The sequence below is a fragment of the Artemia franciscana genome, chromosome 15 (genome assembly GCF_032884065.1).
Source record: "Artemia franciscana chromosome 15, ASM3288406v1, whole genome shotgun sequence".
NCBI lineage: Eukaryota > Metazoa > Arthropoda > Branchiopoda > Anostraca > Artemiidae > Artemia > Artemia franciscana.
In genome coordinates this window covers 15,441,083-15,460,436 of record NC_088877.1, presented here as the reverse complement: position 1 = coordinate 15,460,436, position 19,354 = coordinate 15,441,083, and the positions used below count along the sequence as shown (strand labels likewise).

Below are 19,354 nucleotides of genomic sequence, written 5' to 3'. Positions count from 1 at the left end.
TTCACCTTCCAGAATCTGGGTTTCCAGATTTTCCGGGATTTTTTTTTGAATTTCTTCTGCGATACTTAAAAATTCTGAAAATCTGGAAGTTCAAAAGCCCCATTTTTTGGAATATATTGATATACTTTTGGACCAGTTCGTATTCCATATGCAAGAAGAAGAAGACGTCAAAAAATAATCTGGACGCCCAGATTCAGGGAGGTGATGACCAGACTTAAGACTCTAAACATATTTCCGATTTGAATTAGTTCTATCTTTCTATTACTGACATTTCGTTCTATCTTTCTATTACTGACATTTTTACCCCTAATACAACTTGTATATGAGACTCATTTTTTCCCCAACTAAAAAAAAGCTCCCGATAATCTCCTGACTTTTCGGAGTCATTACTGATTTTCAGAAAAAAAGAAAAGAAAAGTGGAAGCACTGCTTTAGTAGGTCTGTTGATGGCGGTCACTGTATATGCGGTTGAATTATCCAGACTTTTGTATCTGTTTTCACTGTCTATTAAATGGACTTCCCCCATTTAAGAGTTAATTGTGCGTGCAGAACAGGTTAATTCCTCATCTGGGTCCCGCCATGTTTCTACTGGTAAACAACCCCCAAGGAAAGCCCTTTTTGATTTTTCCTTGCATAATTCAAAACAAATATAAAGTTGAGCAGCGAAGAAGAAATTACGACAAATACAAAGAACGACAAAAATTGTTTGACTATTGCTATTCTAAAGATTAGAATCCAATTGACACCACTTAGTTTTTGTTGCAGTGCATCAACTGAATTTGGAATTTAGTTAAACACTAAAAATTCCAGATAGAAATACAAATTTTTTACTCCCAAAATCGTCAGTGTATATTTAAATAAAACCTAATCCCAAAAGTTCACAGGTTCAATTAAACAAAAGTATCACAATTTCATTAACCTTCTGAAACAATAGGGAGACATTCCTCCTCCAATAGACAATATGGCATGTTGGCCATCATAAGATCTGGATCAGCGCAATTTACAGATATATCTTGTTGAAAATCTTGGCATTTACATTCCTGACCGGTTGGATTTATTTGACATGGGTCAAGTTGCGCAACAGGGGGGTTGCACAAAGGTTTGCTTAGTCCGGTAGGAGGAAAGCATGGAAGAATATTTGTCACTGTTGCTCCTGCCATTTGTGACACTGTAATCTGAAAAAAAGACACAATTAACTGCCGTTGCATTTGATAATTTAATGAAAAGTTTGTAAGGAGAAATTATCTATGATAATATTTATTGGCGTAAAATGGCACCAGAAAAAAAAAAACTTGGATTGACAGAAATATCTATGGTAGAAAGTGGAAAATAAAATATAAACTCGTTTTAAAAAAGACTAAAATATAGAAATTTTTCCCGATTATCTTTGAGCATAAATGAAATTAAGGGACTCAAAAGAACTTGGGCCTTGTATACTAAAACAATCAAAATGATCTATTTTATTCAATGCATAAATAAAAAAGTCCGTAAGTTGAGACATGCATATGGAAATATTACATTGTATAAAGCCCATGTTTTCAATTATATTTTTAATTTACCGAGGAAACAATGTTTTCTACTGTTTAGTTCATTTGAAAGTAAGTAAAAAGTTTTTTATAATTTTGACAAAAATACCAAACGATGAGTTGAAAAAGTGACAAAAATGCCAAACAATGAGTTAAGGAAAATAAGTTTAAAAAACAAAGAGCAGAATATAAAAAGTAAAAGATTTTCAAAGCTTGAATTATATAGCATGGTCTGTCTTCAATAACAATTGGCAAAAGCAGATATGGTGACCTTGTAGAAAAAAGCCTAATTTCGAATAAAACCAAAGAGTGATATTAAAACTTAAAATGACCATTAATTCTTACGTACGGGAAAGGGTTGCTACCTTTTCAGATGTCCAACCCATGTTCAGTATTTTACTAGAAAACAAACGCTAGAGGACCTGATTTTGATATTCTCCTAGAAAATATTCCCCAATTATAAAGTTGAGCAGCGAAAGGGAAGTGAAGATAAATAAAAATAACAATGAAAAGCACTCGATTGTGCATAAACATTTTGACCCTGGTCGTAATTATCAGATAAATACCTGTTTTTTATGGAGGTTAAACTTATTCTATTTTCTTTTTAAAAATCGATTGATTCCCACCTTGGGACTTTCTGTTTCCTCCTGGTATTTCTCCTTTTGCCTTTCCTCGGTAAATTTTTGGAGACTTGCTAATTAGCTTCATTTAAAATTAGATAGACAGGTGATGACTCATTGGATGACTGAGATGAGAATACGTTTTTAACGCCTAGACACTGATTGTTTAAGAAAGAAGAGCACTCGATTCATTTAAAAAAAAAGGGTGGTCCTAGTTTCAACTCTTGAGCTGCGTGATTGTCTGTTTCTCTTCATCTTTACTTAAGCGCGCTTCAAGTGCTAAGTGGAGGTCTACTGATTTTTTTTTTTTTTTTAGTTCAGTAAGCTCTGTGAATTTGATTTCCAACAATAGCACATTTTACCTTTTCTCTGCATAGGCTTATTTCATCATATTTTTCGAATTGTTAAAGATCTCTTTAGAAAGAGAGGGTAAAGAGTTAGACCTTATGGAAGAAGGGCTTATAGAATTCAAAATATCTTCCCCGAGAGAAGATGGGAATTTAAGATAGGAGGATTTTGGGATTAGGACTATGGCATTATTTACATGGAGAGTAAATTTATCATATCTATTCCGGTCGTAGCTGTTGTCCACAGCACAAATACCAGCTTGGGCAGATGTTGTAGAACCTGTAGCCCGCCAGAGTCGTGTTTTCCACAGTAATAACATCAGTACTGGCACTAAGTCATGGTGCCACGGTGACTGGAGGCGCTAGATAACTTATACTACTACCAGCGTTGGCCTGGTACATATAATCAACTATCATAAAGGAAGGGTGGCTGGTCATATTGGAGGCGAGATAGATGTCAGATGAGGGATGTCAATGTCCAAATTGCTTATATTTCAATAGCTTCTGCCATAAATATAGGAAAGGGTAAAGGGATGATAATAGGAATTTGTCTATATCTTACTTCATTTGGACTAAACCTGAATAAACATGTTGCCGGGTGATACCCTCATCTTACTGGTGACAAATATTTCTGATAGTTATTTTAAGGCTTTAATTTAAATAAACCAATTTACTTGATGTTTCATAAAGTTATATGCAATGTTTTGTAAACACAGCTAAGATTCTATGAAAGAGAGATGGCAGATTATTCAATAAGAGGATAGGCAGATGCATCAACGAATTCATTTCTTTGTTGCTATTCAGCCCTCCTCTAATCCCTATTAGGAAATTTAAGAATTTTACATATCATTGTTGTTCAAACCATCGTAATGTGAAATTATACATATATAGTTAATATGAGCATGTAAACGAAAATGGAAAAAATTCTTACTATAAGAAATTTTCACCACATTTTCTGCTTGTACATTACTTTTGAGCATTGGCAGCATATTTCAAATTACTTCTTTTTTTGGCTTATTTTTATTTGACATAAAATGGTGTTTCTGTTTACATGCCAATAGCATATAAAGAGTCTAGGCCTTAGGAAAGGGTGCCCCCCCCCCTCCACCAATAAGTATTTTTTACATTTTTGACTAGCCGCCCATATTTAGGCTAGATATTGGGAGGGATACTTCACTACTTCCTAACATATAACTGATTTAGCGAAAACCCAGATTTTGCAAAGTGATGATTGGAACAGTTGTCATTAAATGCATTTGTTTTCAAAGTAAAGTGTAGTTGGTAGATTATAGTAAAGAAAATTACCTTAAATCCACCCAAAATGAGGGAGGTTTTCTCCCTTTACACGTCATGAACACGCTCCATGGCCACATCACTCTTATGTATTTTTAAAAGAACCGATAAAGGAATTTTAAAAGTCATGCGTCTTTTAATTAACAAAGACCAACAAAGAACTGTATAAACCGTAAAAATGAAACACCTTATAGACATGAGACGAAATTATTTCGGTAATATTAAATTTGAACCAAATATCAGAGCCAAACTTTACCATTGTCATTACTACAGCTTCTAATAGCCTATTTTTAGTGTTCAGACTTACCTCCCAATTCTTCCAAACTTTGTGAAAATACCGTGACATTTTCTACTCTACCTTCAACATTCACCACATCTACCATCAAAAAGTATAAGTTAAGAACTGTAGTAGGGAGCGACCCGGCTCAATAGTAAACGAAACTCTAAAAAACGGAATTTTGATACCAATAGCTACATCAAAAGAATCGCAAATAATGCTAATTTTAGATACATAAGTTTCATCAAGTTTAGTCGTACCCATCAAAAGTTACGAGCCTGAGAAAATCTGCCTTATATTGATTATTAATACGGAAAACACCCCTAAAATCATTGAATCCTAAAGGACATCACAGCATCAGATTCAGCGTATCAGAGAACGCCAATGTAGAAGTTTCAAGCTCTTATCTACATATTTTGTATTTGATATACTATACGCTAAAGTTTGACTCTTTCTCTCAGTTCTACTAAATTAAACAGTAAAAACTTTAGCGTAAAGAGCAGGGCGTTGAGAAGGGAACAGCCCCTTTCATACAAGGAGTAATTTCTGTTCGTTTTAAGTTTTAATGTCGCTCCTTACTTTCAGTTAAGACAACTAGTTTTTTTTATTTAATTTCTGAACGGTTTTGAATTAATGCATGTTTGATTTTGGCTCTCCGCACATAAATTGTTAAAATGAAATTTGCATATTAATTATTTTTTTGGCTAAATGGCTTTCTATTAATTTTGATCTGACGATTTTGAGAAATAAGGGGTGGGGAAGGAGGCCTAGTCACCCTCCAATTTTTCAGTTACTTAAAAAGGCAACTAGAACTTTTAATTTTTAACGAACGTTTTTATTAGTAAAAAATATGCGTAACTTAAGAATTAACTTACGTAACAAATTTCTATATTCTTCTATTTTATTATAAATATGACGGGGTTTGTCCCCTCGCTAATACCTCGCTCTTTACACTAAAGCTTAAGTTTTGTCCCAATTCTCTAAGAATGATCCCTGAATCAGAAAATCCAGAGAATAAACAGTTGAAATTACTAAAGATAATTTAGCATAAAGAGCGAGGTATTCAGGAGGAGAAGAACCCCTCATATGTGTAATAATCTCTTTTTGTTTTAAGTTTTAATGCTACTCCTTACTTTCCATTGAAAAAAACTTTTTCATGTTTATTTTCTCATTGTTTTTCTTATAGTAATGTTAGAAAATCCTGCTCTCTTTTCATTGAATCTCGCTTCCCCCATGACATATTCCTCCAAGGAAAGATTCTCCTACATAGCACCCTTCCCTAGCCCCCCCCTTCCAACCAAAAAATCCCCCCTGAAAACGTCTCTACCCTTCCCAATAACCATTACTGTATGTAAACAATGGTCAAAGTTTGTAACTTGCAGCCCCTCCCCCGGTGACAGTGGGGGAGTAAATCATCCCCAAAGACATAGTTATTATGGTTTTTGATTATGCTGAACAAAATGGCTATCTCAAAATTTTGATCTGTTGACTTTGGGTGACAAATGAGCGTGGGACGGGGGCCTAGGTGCCCTCCAATTTTTTTGGTCACTTAAAAAGAGCGCTAGAACTTTTCATTTTTTTTTAGAATGACTCCTGTTGCGACACTCTAGGACCACTTGGTCGAAATGATGACCCCTGGAAAAAAAAAAAAATAAACATGCACTCGTGATCTGTCTTCTGGTAAAAAATACGAAATTCCATATTTTTGTAGAAAGGAGCTTGAAATTTTTGCAATAGGTTTCTCTGATACGCTGAATGCCATGGTGTGATTTTCGTTAAGATTCTATGACTTTTAGGGGGTGTCTTCCCCTATTTTCTAAAATAAGGCAAATTTTCTCAGGCTCGTAACTTTTGATGACAAAACTAAATTTGATGAAACTTATATATTTAAAATCAGCAAGAAAACCCAATTCTTTTGATGTATCTTTTATTATCAAAATTCCGTTTTTTAGAGTTTCGTTTACTATTGAGCTCGGTCGCTCCTTACTACAGTTCGTTACCACGAACTGTTTGATAGGAAAAAACTTGTGTAGATGCAAAAACAAATTATTTTAGTTATCTGCGTTTCCAGGATTTTCTGCGTTTCCAGGAAAGAAAGGGAGGGAGATTTATTGTTTTTTTGTTGTTGTTTTTTTATTGTTTACATTCTGTTCTCGTTTTAGCTGTCTTGGTATAATTAGCTTCTTTTTTTAAGGAAGTTATCCTTGCTTACGCTTTAAGCGGTACAATAGTGCTGTAGAGGACTCTTCCGTTATTTGGCATTTTCCCGTTATTTGGTACTTCAAGGACTTACAGCATTTCACAGTTTTAACGATTAGAATCGTCTTGGTTTCTCAGAAGGTGTGCAGAAAAAATTAAGTTATTTTACGAAAGCTATGAAAAATCTTCATGACTTCCAGGAGAAAGTTGTGAGATTTGCCTAGTTTGTTTCTTATTTATTGACTAATGAAGAGTTGGAACTTGTATTTTTTTTTAAGAGTACGGTTTTCTATCAGTCCAAAAGTAAGATTTTATGTGATAATGGAGTTTTTCACAGCGAGAAGGAAATTTGCAAAGAATAACCCTGTATGCATACTGGGGTTTCCGTGTTATTCTTTTTCTTTAATCCCAATTTCTCTCCTATCAGAGATGTCATACAAAAAATTAATAGTGTTCTGCTTTCCAGCAAAGATGCATGAGAGGTAAATGTAAAGACAAATACACATTTTAGTGGTGGATTCAAAATTTTACTGGGCTATACGCTTTGTGATGACTATCAAATGTCATCACATTACGATGACAATAAGTTTTAAAATTAAAACTTATTTTTACCTTGATTATCCCTATTTATTCATTCTTTGTTTTTCTTTCCGTTCTCAAATTAAAGTTATCTTTACCTTTCGCATCATTCCAAACAGACCAATTTTCTTTTTTCTTTTTTATCTTTTCAACGTATTGCATTCTTCCTTATCCCCTAGACGCTCGATTCTATTCTAATTCATAAAAAAAAATTATAATTTCGCTTATGTTCCCCATGGTATAAATGTTCTCTAGAGGAGCTGCATCCCGGTCCGGCTTTATCTAATGGTTGAGATAGAAGACAATCGTACTGTATAGATATCTCTACTATGATAGGGACTCAGTGGGGTTCCAGATAAATTGCATTGGAGCATAGGAGCAATCTGGAAACATTGCATTGAGAGATAGGTGGGTTCCAGACACATTGCATTAGACAATAGAAGGGCTCCGAAACATTGCATTGGACCATGTGAGGGTTCCGAACACATTGCATTGAGAGATAGGGTATTCTTTTTGGTATTTCCTCCAGGTAATATTTATGCGGCAAATTCTTAGCCTTATCTTTCGGTGGCAAATTTTCCCACCCATATTTAAGACATTACAACCCTTGTATACGAAAAACATCCTATACCCATTAAGAATTTTAACCCGACTTAATCATTGCACTTTATCCATCTAGGTATAGTTGTTCCCCCCCCCCCACAAAGTATTTTCTAGACACCTCCGACAAAGATGTTTGGTTTCTTACCAAAATATCTAAAAGACATATGAACACAATATCGATTTTCTTCTTTCTACGGGAATACAGATATTTTAAAAAAGGTTTTTCAGACAAACTCCAATCCCAGATTACTGATTTTTAAGACATCAAACCTTTAGGCTAGGACAGTAGGACACTCAGACGATCGAATACTCAGTCGTTTGGACACTCGGATAATCGGACAATCAGATTTTCTTATTAAGTTTTTGTTTTAGGAAAAGATTTAGAGTTTACCTTATTTAGAACTTGTTTTTCATGGCTTTGCATAGGGATTAAATAAAATAAAGACAATTTTTTTCGACTGAAAGTAAGGGTGACTCTAAAAATTAAAATGAATAGGAATTATTACATATATGAAGGGGGCTACTCCTCCAAACCACCTCGCTCTTTATGCTAAAGTTTTTTAATACTATAAAAAAAAACTCCTTATTGTTCTAATTTAACGAACATAGTATTTCAGGAGTCTTTCTTAAAGAATTGGGACAGAATTCAAATTTTAGCATAAAGAGTGAGGTGGTTTTGAGGAGTAACCCTCCTCATATACATAATAATTTTTGTTCGTTTTAAGTTTTAATTTTGCTCCTTACTTTCAGTTGAAAAAACTTGTTTTTGTATTTGATTTCTTATCGTTTTTTAAATAAGTCCGGGAAATCTGGCTCTTCCTCTATGAAAAAATCCCTCCTCTCCAAGAATTGATTCTCTGGACAATTTAATCCTGGTAAAAATGTACCCCGGAAAATTACCCTTAATCTCCACGCGTAAAATTGAGTCGGCAATGAGAAAGCAAGACATATGAAGACTTTCGTACATAACAATTCTGGCAAATTCACGCAGTGTTAAATATCCCCTGAAAAATTAACCCCCTGGAAAATTTCCTCCCCATGGAAAATTATCCTCGTGGGAAATGCCACCAGCAGATAATTTCAACCCCTCCCCTGAAAAATGTATGCAAACATCACAGTAATAAATACTATACGTAAACAATGGGCAAATTTTATAAATTAAAGACCTTTCCCTAGGGGCTCTAGGAGGGTCATGATATCCACCAAGGCATAGTTATTTGGTCTTTCAACAATTTTGAACAACATTGCTATCTCAAAATTTTGATCGGATGACTTTGAGAAAAAAAGGGGTGAAGAAGGGTGCCTAGTTGCCCCCAGTTTTTTTGGTCACTTATAAAGAACACTAGAACTTTTATTTTATGTTTGACTGAGATATTTTATTGCTATTCTAAGACTACTGGGTTGATACGATTACCGTTGGGGTAAAAAAACAGACCAACAAATAAATACGCATCCGTGATTGTTCTTCTTGCAAAAAACACAAAATTCCACATTTTTACAGATAAGCGCTTGAAACCTTTACATTAGGGTTCTCTGATACGCTTAATTTGATGGTGGGATTTTCATCAAAATTCTATGGACTTTAGGGGGTGTTTCCTCTTAAAAAAAATCAGGCGAATTTTTGTAGGCTTGTAATCTTTGATTGGTACGATTAAACTCAATGAAACCTATATATTTGAAATCAGCATATACTCCAATTCTATTGATGTATCCATTGGAATCAAAATTCCGTTTTTTAGAGTTCCGGTTGCTATTGAGCCAGGGCGCTGCTTGCTTACAGTTCGTTACCACGAACTGTTTAATAAAGCGGAATCCTCGTGGCATTTTATAGGGATATAGGGGATTTTGGACATTTACATTGGAGCATTGTAGGGCTTTGGCAAGATTTCTTTGAGAGATAGAGGAGTTACGGGCACATTGCATTGGGACATAAGAAGATTCCACAGAAATTGCATTTAGAAAAGGGGGGATTCCTGGCACATTGCATTGGGGCATAGGGGAGTTCCTGGCACATTGTGTTGGAGCATAGTATAGTTTGTGAAACATTTCACTGCAGGAGAGAGTATTCTCTTTGGTATTTCCTCCAATTGGCATTTACCCGGTAAATCTATAGCGTTATCTTTCGACGGGAAATCCATTAAATTGGGAATACAGACCCATCAGGATATTTATTTTCCCTCCCATTTCTAAGACATTAATCAGGATAGGACACAGTTTCTAGGTTTTTGAAATTTACCACATTACATCCTGTTATTGAAACAGAAACCTACTTCTCTGCGAAATATCTCATACCCCTTGTTTATAAGAACATCTCATACTCCCTTACAAGCTGAAACTGTTCATTATACTTTGTTCATCATAAAATGATTTGTAGATCGAAGGGACTAGGCCTATGCAACTCCGTCGTAAGGCGTTAAACCTTCTAAGTTTTGACCGTACTTCAATTTTTTTTTAACATAAGCCTTTTTCATAATTCTTATTATTATTATTACTTTTATGACTTGACATTTTCAAGACTGAAACCCTCTGAGTTTTCACACATATGGAACCCTCTCCCCTATCACTCTATTACAGGGAGGCATCAGAGAGATGCCTCCCTGCAGGAGGCATCTATTGCAGGGAGGCATCAAGACTTCGGGGGGCATCATCGTCTCCGCTAACTTTTCCACAGTTAATCCTTACTTTAATTCAGGGACTTTTTAGACTATTGGAAGACACCGCTGTCTCCCCCAACTTTTCCACATATACGGGACCTTTTCCCCCATCACTCCACTCCATTTCAATATTTTCTAATATTCATTTCTTTTATTTTGACCATCTTAGCCTTTTTTTTTTTTTTTTACTTTGAACAGACTTAGCTTCTGCGGCTCCGTCTAACGGCATTAAGCCTTTTAAGTTTTGCTCGTGCTTTCAAGTTTTTGTAAAAACTTTTTTCGTATTTTTTTTTATCACTTTTTATAGATTGACATTTTTGAGAATAAAACCCCTGAGTTTTCCACACCAATGGGACCCTTTTCCCTTTCAATCTATTTCAGGATGGCTTTTTAAGGGGGATCTGGAGGACATCATTGTCTTCCATTGATTTTCCATACATAAGACCGCTTTCCATCACTCTACTTCAGAATGCATTTTAAAGGATTAGGGGACACTGCCGATACCTCTAACTTTTCCACAAAATACAAAACTCTTTTCACATCGCTCGATTTCATTTCAATGTTTTCTAATATTTTTGCACTTTTGTTTGTCAATTATGTTATTTTTCAGATTTGAACGGACTTCACTTATGCGGCTGTGTCTTAGGGGTGGTATTGGTCATTGCGACTGACCTGTTTAGGGGGTGGAGCCTGCAATTGTGCCAGACTGGGACGGACCAGTTTAGGAGGGGGAGCTGAACATTTAAGGTGCAGTTTCATGAAACCACATCTAGGTTAGGGTGCAATTTCATAATCAGCCCTTAAGTCCCCAAGCGCTTGCCCTTCCTTCACCATCGTAGCAGTCGTCCACGTGACGTTTCTATGGTGCAAGGGCACTCCTAAGATAAAATGACGGTTTTAAGAAATATTAGCTTAATTTTTCTGCTTTTTAAAATCTAGTAATTCATTCTTTTTCTATTTTACTGTTTCATTTTTTGCTTTTTGTTTTTTAATTTAGTTCATCAATTTTAGTTATTTATATTTTAACGTTCTATTTTTTGGTTTTTCTAAATTTAGTATTCCTTTTTTCAGAATTTAGTGCTTATAAAGTACCCTGTACATATAAAAAAAGTACATATAGTACTTATAAAAAGTATAAAAGTACTTATAAAAGTATAAAATATAAAATAATAAAATATAAAATATAAAATATACTTATAAAAGTACATTAAAAGTACTTATAAAAGTACTTATAAAGTACATATAAAGTACCCTGGTCTGAAAAAAAAAAACATTTTGCCTACACCACTCTTTACATAGGCAGCGCTAGTACGCAATAGCGCTATGGCTCTGATAAATTTATTAGATTGCTGTCAACCCTACAACCAAATGTCTCATCCACAACCATCAATGCTCACACGCGATTGCTCCCGGTGAGGCTTCCGCTCTAAACGATTATTCCTAGATCTAATTCTTTTAAAGAAATCTTTTAAACCCCTTAACATAACGACTTTTTTGCTAACTTCAAAAAATTTCTAAATAAACTCTTTTCTTCTAAGTATGGTTTCCTCGTCTGTTTTGAAATTATATAGGGTCCCATATGTATGGAAAAGTCAAGGGGGATTGCGATGTACTCCAACCTTCTAAAAAGCCCCTGAAATAGAACGAGGTGAAGAGGCTGTAGATTTGAAGTTTTTAGGAGAAATGACGGTCTCCCGTCATTTCCCGTCTCCAGTACTCTCAAAAGCGCCCTGACGTAGAGTAAGGAGAAGGAGCCATGTATATGGAGAAGTTAGAAGAGGCGGCGATTTTGCCAATTCTCTAAAGAAAAAACTGACGTAGAATGAAGAGAAGAGGCCGTACTTCTGGAAAAGCCAGGGGGCACGATTACATACCCTAAAGCTCCTTAAAAAAGCTACTCTTAAATAGAGTGATAGAGAAAAAGTACTCAGATATGAGTCAAAAAGAAACGAGTGTAAGCCCCGAAAATAACATTCCATGGAAACTAAAAAAAAAATATTAAAAAAGCTTATATTAAAGAAAAATGAAGGTACGGTCAAAACCTACAAACAATCTGAAAAATTTTAAGATAGACATAACAAAAATACAATAAAATTATTCGAAAATAATGAAATGAAATCGAGTTATTGGGGAAAGGGCCTCGAATATGTGGAAAAGTTAAGGGAGACGGCGGAATCCCCTAGTTCTCTAATGAAGACCCTGAAGCGGAGTGAGAAGAAGGAAACATATGTGTAGAAAAGCTAAGGGAGACGAATTTCTCCCCTAAGGCCCTTAAAATGGCAACCTTGATATAGAGTGATGGGGAAAAGAGTACTGTCGGGCAACTCAGGGTATGTGAGTCCCAATAACGCCAATTCATGAAAAATAATAATCCATTAAAAAAAAAAAATTAGGAAACTATGAAAAAGGTTTATATTAAAGGAAAAATGAAAGCATGGTCAAAACCTTGAGAGATTAACGTCCTGAGCCGGAGTCACATAAGCTAAGTATGCTCAATATTAAAAAATCATAAGACAGACAAAATAAAAGAAAGGAAAACAATAGAAACCAATAAAATGAAACTGAATAATGGGGTGTAAGGTCAATAGAAAACAATAGAAAACAAATGAAACTAATTAATGGGGTGTCAGGTCCTGTATGTGTGGTAAAGTTAAGAAAGATGATGATATTTCCCAATCCTCTAAAAATACCCCATGTTGTAGAAATAGAAGAATATAAATAGGAAAATATATGAAAAGGATTTATATTAAAGTAGAATGGAAGAACAGGAGAAAACATAGAAAGGTTAGTACTCTAGGACGAAGCCACATAAGCTGCGTCCATTATATCTGAAAAAAAATGTAATTTGGGCAAACGAAAAGAAAAAGAAGTATAAGAAAATAATAAAAAGAAGCTGAGTGATGACAATAAGGGCCCCATATGTGTTGAAAGTTAGGGGAGATGAAGGATTTCCTCAATCCTCCTAAGAGACCCGTGAAATGGAGTGACGAGAAGGGGCTGTATGTTTGGAAAAAGTTAGTGGAGACAGTGGAGACAACACGCAAGGTGTTGTTCCCTCATCCTTCTGCGTAGGGGATCTTACCCCCATTCCGAAGAAAGGGAAAAATGAAATCAAATGCTCGTCTTTCCGCCCCATTACAGTCGCCACATCCTTATGTAAACTATTCGAGCTTCTATTCATTAATGAACTGGAAACTAAATGCTACACCCCGACACGTCAATTCAGATTTAAGCTCCGCACTGGTTGTGCCGATGCCTTGACGGCTGTAGTGAGTGTGCTACTCGATGCGGATTTTTCTGGAGAGAGCATAGTCTTAGCTAGTCATGACATCAGCCGTGCATTCGATTCACTCATATACGCTGCTATGTTATTAAAAGCTTCAAAACGAGGTCTGAATCCCTGCATAGTTCGATCCCTACGTGATATGTACTCGAGGCTGTCCATTCGCATAAAGCTTCCTCCCGACAAAAATTTGCCTTCCCGGCCTCTTGAAAAATTGATCCCCGTTTTGAAAGGTGCCCGCCAGGGAGCTGTCTCTTCCCCTCGTTTGTTCAATAATTATGTTCTTGAAGCACAAGATAAATGCCCAACCTCATGCATTCTTTCCTCTATAGACAACTCCTTAGTATGCTACGCCGACGACGTCTTGAACTTAAGTAGAACATTGCAAAAGGCTTCTGACATTTTTGAAACGCTTAAAACCGAATATCTAAAACTTGGCCTCAGTTTTAACCCTGAGAAAACCGAGATAGTTCTCGTCAATTGGCAAAAACACACCACACGTGCCTTCACTGCTTTTTGATGAAAATCTTGTGAATACTGCTGACCACATAAATTACCTCGGAATCCCTATTGGCTCGTCTCTAAGGCATACACGTCTTCCAATGATCAGACACCTCAATCGACAAATCTCCAGCTCGTATGCTTCCATAGTCTCTGCTAAATTCCGTTTTAGCCACCCCCTCCTTGCCAGCCTATATAACGCTACTGTTTTACCTCATATTCTGTACCTGGCACCATTTTGGAAACTATTCTCGAAGGCTGTATTGTCTAAAATCCGTGCGCTTTTCTTCCGTTTTGCTAAATAGCTCCTACGTTTTCCTCCCTGGTACAGAAACTCAATCCTCATTAAAAAGTATTACATAACTGACCCTCATGTTGCAGTTGAAAATTTAATCAAAAGACACAATATTAAAATAGTAGATCACGATTGGTATAATCTCCTTTTACAACAGATCTGTTTTCGTTTTATTCATTTCAGTGCTATTTTGTTTGCCCTTTTATTAGTTGAGTCTCTTTCTAGTTATGTCTCTTCTGATATGTTCTTATATATTTTCTTATATTTATGTGTTCGTACTCCGTCTTTGTCATTTTGTATGATTGACGGGTTTTCAAATACATAAATAAATAAATAAAATAATGAAATACAGTCGAGTGAGGGGGAAAGGGTTTTGTATCTAAAAAAAAGTAGGCGAGATGACGATGTTTACCAAAGCCCCAAAAAAGCAACATCTAAATAAATTGATAGGAGAAAGGGTCTCATATATGTGGACAATTTTTACTTGTGCAATAAAACAACCTTTTCTCAATGAATGCATAAGAACTTTATAGAAATAAAATCATTTGCCATCATTGAATCAAGATGGTAGGGTTGCATGTCCTCCTTTTTATTACAATGAAGTAACCCACCACTCGAAATATCGTTGAGATTGAGTAATTCAGTTTTGCAGTTTTCAACAATTTTTTGTGACTGTGTACGTTTTAATTTCGTTGTTGGCAAACCATGTAGAACTTTTATATTCTTAGGTACGTTTTTTTTTCAAATATAAATAGAATTATCAAACATTTCGTGGTAATAAACAATAGTAGGGAGCGAACCTGCTCAATACCGACCGAAACTCTAAAAAGTGGAATTTCTATACCAATAGTTACATCAAAGGAATTGAATTTTCATGCTGATTTTAAATGTGTAAGTTTCATCAAGTTTAGTCTTACCCATCAAAAGTTACAAGCAAGAGGAAATTGGCCATATTTTAGAAAATTGGGGGAAACATCACCCAAAAGTCATAGAATCTTAACAAAAATCACACCCTCAGATTCAACTTATCAGAGTACCCTACTGTAAAGGTTTCAAGCTCTTATATATATTAAATAAAAAAAAACAATTTTTTTTTTAACTGAAAGTAAGGAGCGACATTAAAACTTAAAAAAAAACAGAAATTACTTCGTATATTCATATAAAAAACTTTTTCATATTTATTTTTTCATCGTTTTTTTATATTTCTAGAAAATCCTGCAATCCCTTCATGGAAACTTTCTTTCCCCATGTAAAATTCCTCGATGGAAAGCTCCCCCAACATATCTCCCTCTTCTCAACCCCTCCCCAACAAAAAAATCACCCTGAAAACGTCTGTACACTTTCCAATAACCATTACTATATGTAAGCACTGGTCAAAGTTTGTAACTTGTAGCCCCTCCCAAGGGAACTGTGGGGGAGTAAGTCGTCTCCAAAGACGCAGTTATAAAGTTTTTCGACAACGTTGAATAAAATGGCTGTCTCAGAATTTTGATCCGGTGACTTTGGGAAAATAATTAGCGTGGGAGGGGGCCTAAGTGCCCTCCTATTTTTTGGTCACTTAAAAAGGGCACTAGAAATTTTCATTTCCGTTAGAACGAGCCCTCTTGCAACATTTTAGGACAATTGGGTCGATACAATCACCCCTCGGGAAAAAAACAAAAAAACAAAAAACAAATAAACACGCATCCGTTATCTGCCTTCTGGCAAAATATACGAAATTCCATATTTTTGTAGATAGGAGCTTGAAAGTTCAACAATAAGGTTTTCTGATACGCTGAATCCGATGATATGATTTTCGTTAAGATTCTATGACTTTTAGGGGGTGTTTTCCCTATTTTCTTAAATAAGGCAAATTTTCTCAGCCTTGTAACTTTTGATGGGTGAGACTATACTTGATGAAAACGATACATTTAAAATCACTATTAAAATACAATTCTTTTGATGCTGCTATTGGTATCAAAATTTCATTTTTTAGAGTTTTGGTTACTATTGAGCCGGGTCGCTCTTTACTACAGTTTGTTACCACGAACTGTTTGAAAATGTGGAGTTTTGTGTTTTTTGTGAAGACAGATCACGGATGCGTTTTTTTTCAGGGATGATTGTATCGACCTGGCGCTCCTAGAATGTCGCTAGAGGGCTCATTCTAACGGAAATTAAAGGTTTTAGTGCCCTTTTTAAGTGACCAAAAAATTGGACGGCATCTAGGCCCCCTCCAACGCTGATTTCTTTTCCCAAAGTCACCGTATAAAAATTTTGAGATAGCCAGTTTGTTTGGCATGGTAAAAAAACCCAATAATTATGTCTTTCAGAATGACTTAATCCCCCACTGTCCCCAGGGGGGCTGCAAGTTACAAACTTTGACCGTTGTTTACATACAGCTATTGTATTTAGAAGTGTACCGACGTTTTCAGGGGGACTTTTTAGAGTTGAGGTGGGGGATGGGGTTACTTTGGAGGATCCTTCTAAGGAGAAACTTATCACGAGAGAAGAGAATTTCGATGAAGGGGGCGCAGGATTTTCTACCTTTATTTTAAAAAACAATGAGAAAATGAATAAAAAAAATTTTTTCAGCCGGAAGTAGGGAGTAACATTTAAAACTAAGACGAACAGAAATTATTACGTATATAAGGCGGCTTGTCTCCTCCACAATACCTCGCTTTTTACCCTAAAGTAGTTTTAGCAATTTCAACTATTTATTCTACAGCCTTTGTGATTCAGGTGTCATTCTTAAAAAATTGAGACGAAATTCAAGCTTTAGTGTAAAGAGCGAGGTACTTACAAGGTGGCAAACCCTTCTCATATACGTAATAAAAATATACAAATGTAGAAGTTTGTTACGTAAGTTAATTAGTTACGTATATTCATTATTAACAAAAACTTTCGTAAAAAAAGCTATAGTTGCCTTTTTAAGTGACTAAAAATTTGAGGATAACCATGCTTCCTCTCCCACCCGTTTAATTACAAAAAATTTTTGATCAAAACTATGAGAAAGACATAGGCTATAGCCAAAAAAAGTTAACATGCAAATTTCGTTTTAATTATTTATGTGCGGTGAGCCAAATCAAAACATCCAAATCAAAATCAAAAACCTTCAGAAATTAAATAAAAAAACGATTTTTTTAACTACAAGTAAGGAGCGCTATTAAAAACTTAAAATGGACAGGAATTATTCCGTGTGTGAAAGGGGTTGTCCCCTCTTCAGCGCTTCGCTCTATACGCTAAAGTTTTGATTGTTTTAAAAAGTAGAGTTGTGTGAAATTCAAACTTTAGCGTAAAGATCGACGTGATGAGCAGGAGATAATACCTCATACGGGATAATTTCTTTTCGTCTTAAGTTTCAATGTCATTCGTTAGTTGCAGTTGAAAAATTGTTTTTTTTTATTGAAGAAAAAGTAGACGCCAAGACTTTTGTATCAGAGACGAAAACAAAACATATAAATGACGACCAGTTCACTGTAGTATGTACAAGCTAAGGTTTTAGTCAATGATTTGTCTTAAGTTGGGTCTTTCTCTGCCTCCAGAGTTTTGTGTGTGAGGAGGTTTATAAGCCATGTCGTCTGCACTGCCATCTGTTTTGCCAGGAATCTCAGGAAATAAGAATTTCTGTTCGCTTTTTCTTTCAAAGGAAATTTCAAAATCACATTGATTGACAAGTTTTACTTGAGCAATACAAACAATCTCACCACAATACATGCTGGGCACAAAACTTATGGGAAAGAATAGTTTGCCATGATTGAGTCAGGGTAGAAGGGTTGTATGTCTTCCTTTTTACCGCAATGAAGTAAAACATCAGTCGTAACATGGTTCAGATTAAGAGATTCAGTTTTGCTGCTTTCAACAACTTTTTGTGATTCTCCACGCTTTAATTTTGTTTTTGGCAGAGCATATAGAACTTTAATATTCAAAAGTGCTTTTTTCCAGTATAATTAGAATTATAAAAAGTAAAAGTCAAGATTTTTTGTATATAAAATGAAAAAGAAACATAAAAATAACACCCATTTCATTGTAGTACGTACGAGCTAAGATTTTAATCAAAGACTAATCTTAGGTTGGGTCTTTCTTTGCCTTCAGAGTTTTGTGGATGAGGAAGCTTATAAGCCATGTCGTCCCCACTGCCATCTGTTTTATCCGCTATCTATGGAAGTAAGAATTTCTGTCTGCTTTTTCTTAGGAAGGAAATTTTACAATCCCCTTGATTGACCCTTTTACATGAGCAATACAAACAATCTCTGCACAACACATGCCAGGCTCAAAGTCTATAGGAATAAAATTGTTTGCCTTGATTTAATCAGGATAAAAGGGTTGTATGTCTTCCTTTATACCGCAATAAGGCAGCCCATCAGTCAAAACATGGTTGAGATTAAGAAATTAAGAAAACCTAAATTACTGTCCTTTTATTATAATGAAATTGTTATTTAAATTTTTGAACCATGTAATTATCATTAATTATTTCATTTAGATATTATTATTATTATGGAATTCTTTTACCTGTTTAATAAATTCCTATTTATTAATTAATGAATAGTTTATTTAATTATATTTATTTATGAACTGTGTCCTCTACTTGATTGTATTAAAACTGAAATCTAAAAAATCACAAAAGAATCAAAACTGTCATATTATTTATTTTAAACTCTGTGCCCAAAAAATTTCTTAACCCGGGGTAATTCCCACCACTCTCCCTCCCCTACACTGGCTCTGATAGCTGATGCTAAGGAAAATCTTTTAAAATTGCAGCTACTTTGTTTACTTCATTAGATATTAATAGTTAAATCGAAAGCAAATTGATGTAAATTTAGAATCTATTTGCTTATTTCTTATGTGACACTCTTATGCATACGTTTTTTTATCTAAAACTCTGGTAAACTACTTCATATGGTAATTAAGAGTAGAAAAGTCACATTAAAAAGTAAAACTGCTTTAAATATCCATGGGCCATAGCAGCTCAGTTGATTATAAAACGTACCTACCTTGTCAAATAAATGCCTGGATTTATTTTTTGTCAGTGAGACTTTTTTCAAAACATATTTTCATTATTTCATAATAAATTCCTTAACGTGGCAAATACTTACTGTTAGAGTCTTTTAATTTGACAACTGAGACAACTACCAACTGACATAACTGCCTCGTACTTATTTATGTTAGTTGTCAGAGCAACATAGTCTTTTCTAAGGATA

At 35.1% G+C, this 19,354-nt stretch overlaps 1 protein-coding gene across 4 annotated transcripts in view; it reads right to left on the bottom strand.

Annotated features, from left to right (window-relative positions):
- Positions 1–811: 811 nt before the first annotated feature.
- LOC136036092 (uncharacterized) overlaps positions 812–19,354 on the bottom strand; it is a 61,277-nt gene continuing 42,734 nt past the window's right edge. For all 4 annotated transcript variants that reach the window (XM_065718082.1, XM_065718083.1, XM_065718085.1 and 1 more), the window contains exon 4: positions 812–1,175. In XM_065718082.1, the coding sequence (XP_065574154.1) occupies positions 915–1,175 (261 nt within the window). In that variant the 3' untranslated portion in view covers positions 812–914. The remainder of the gene's footprint in view (positions 1,176–19,354) is intronic.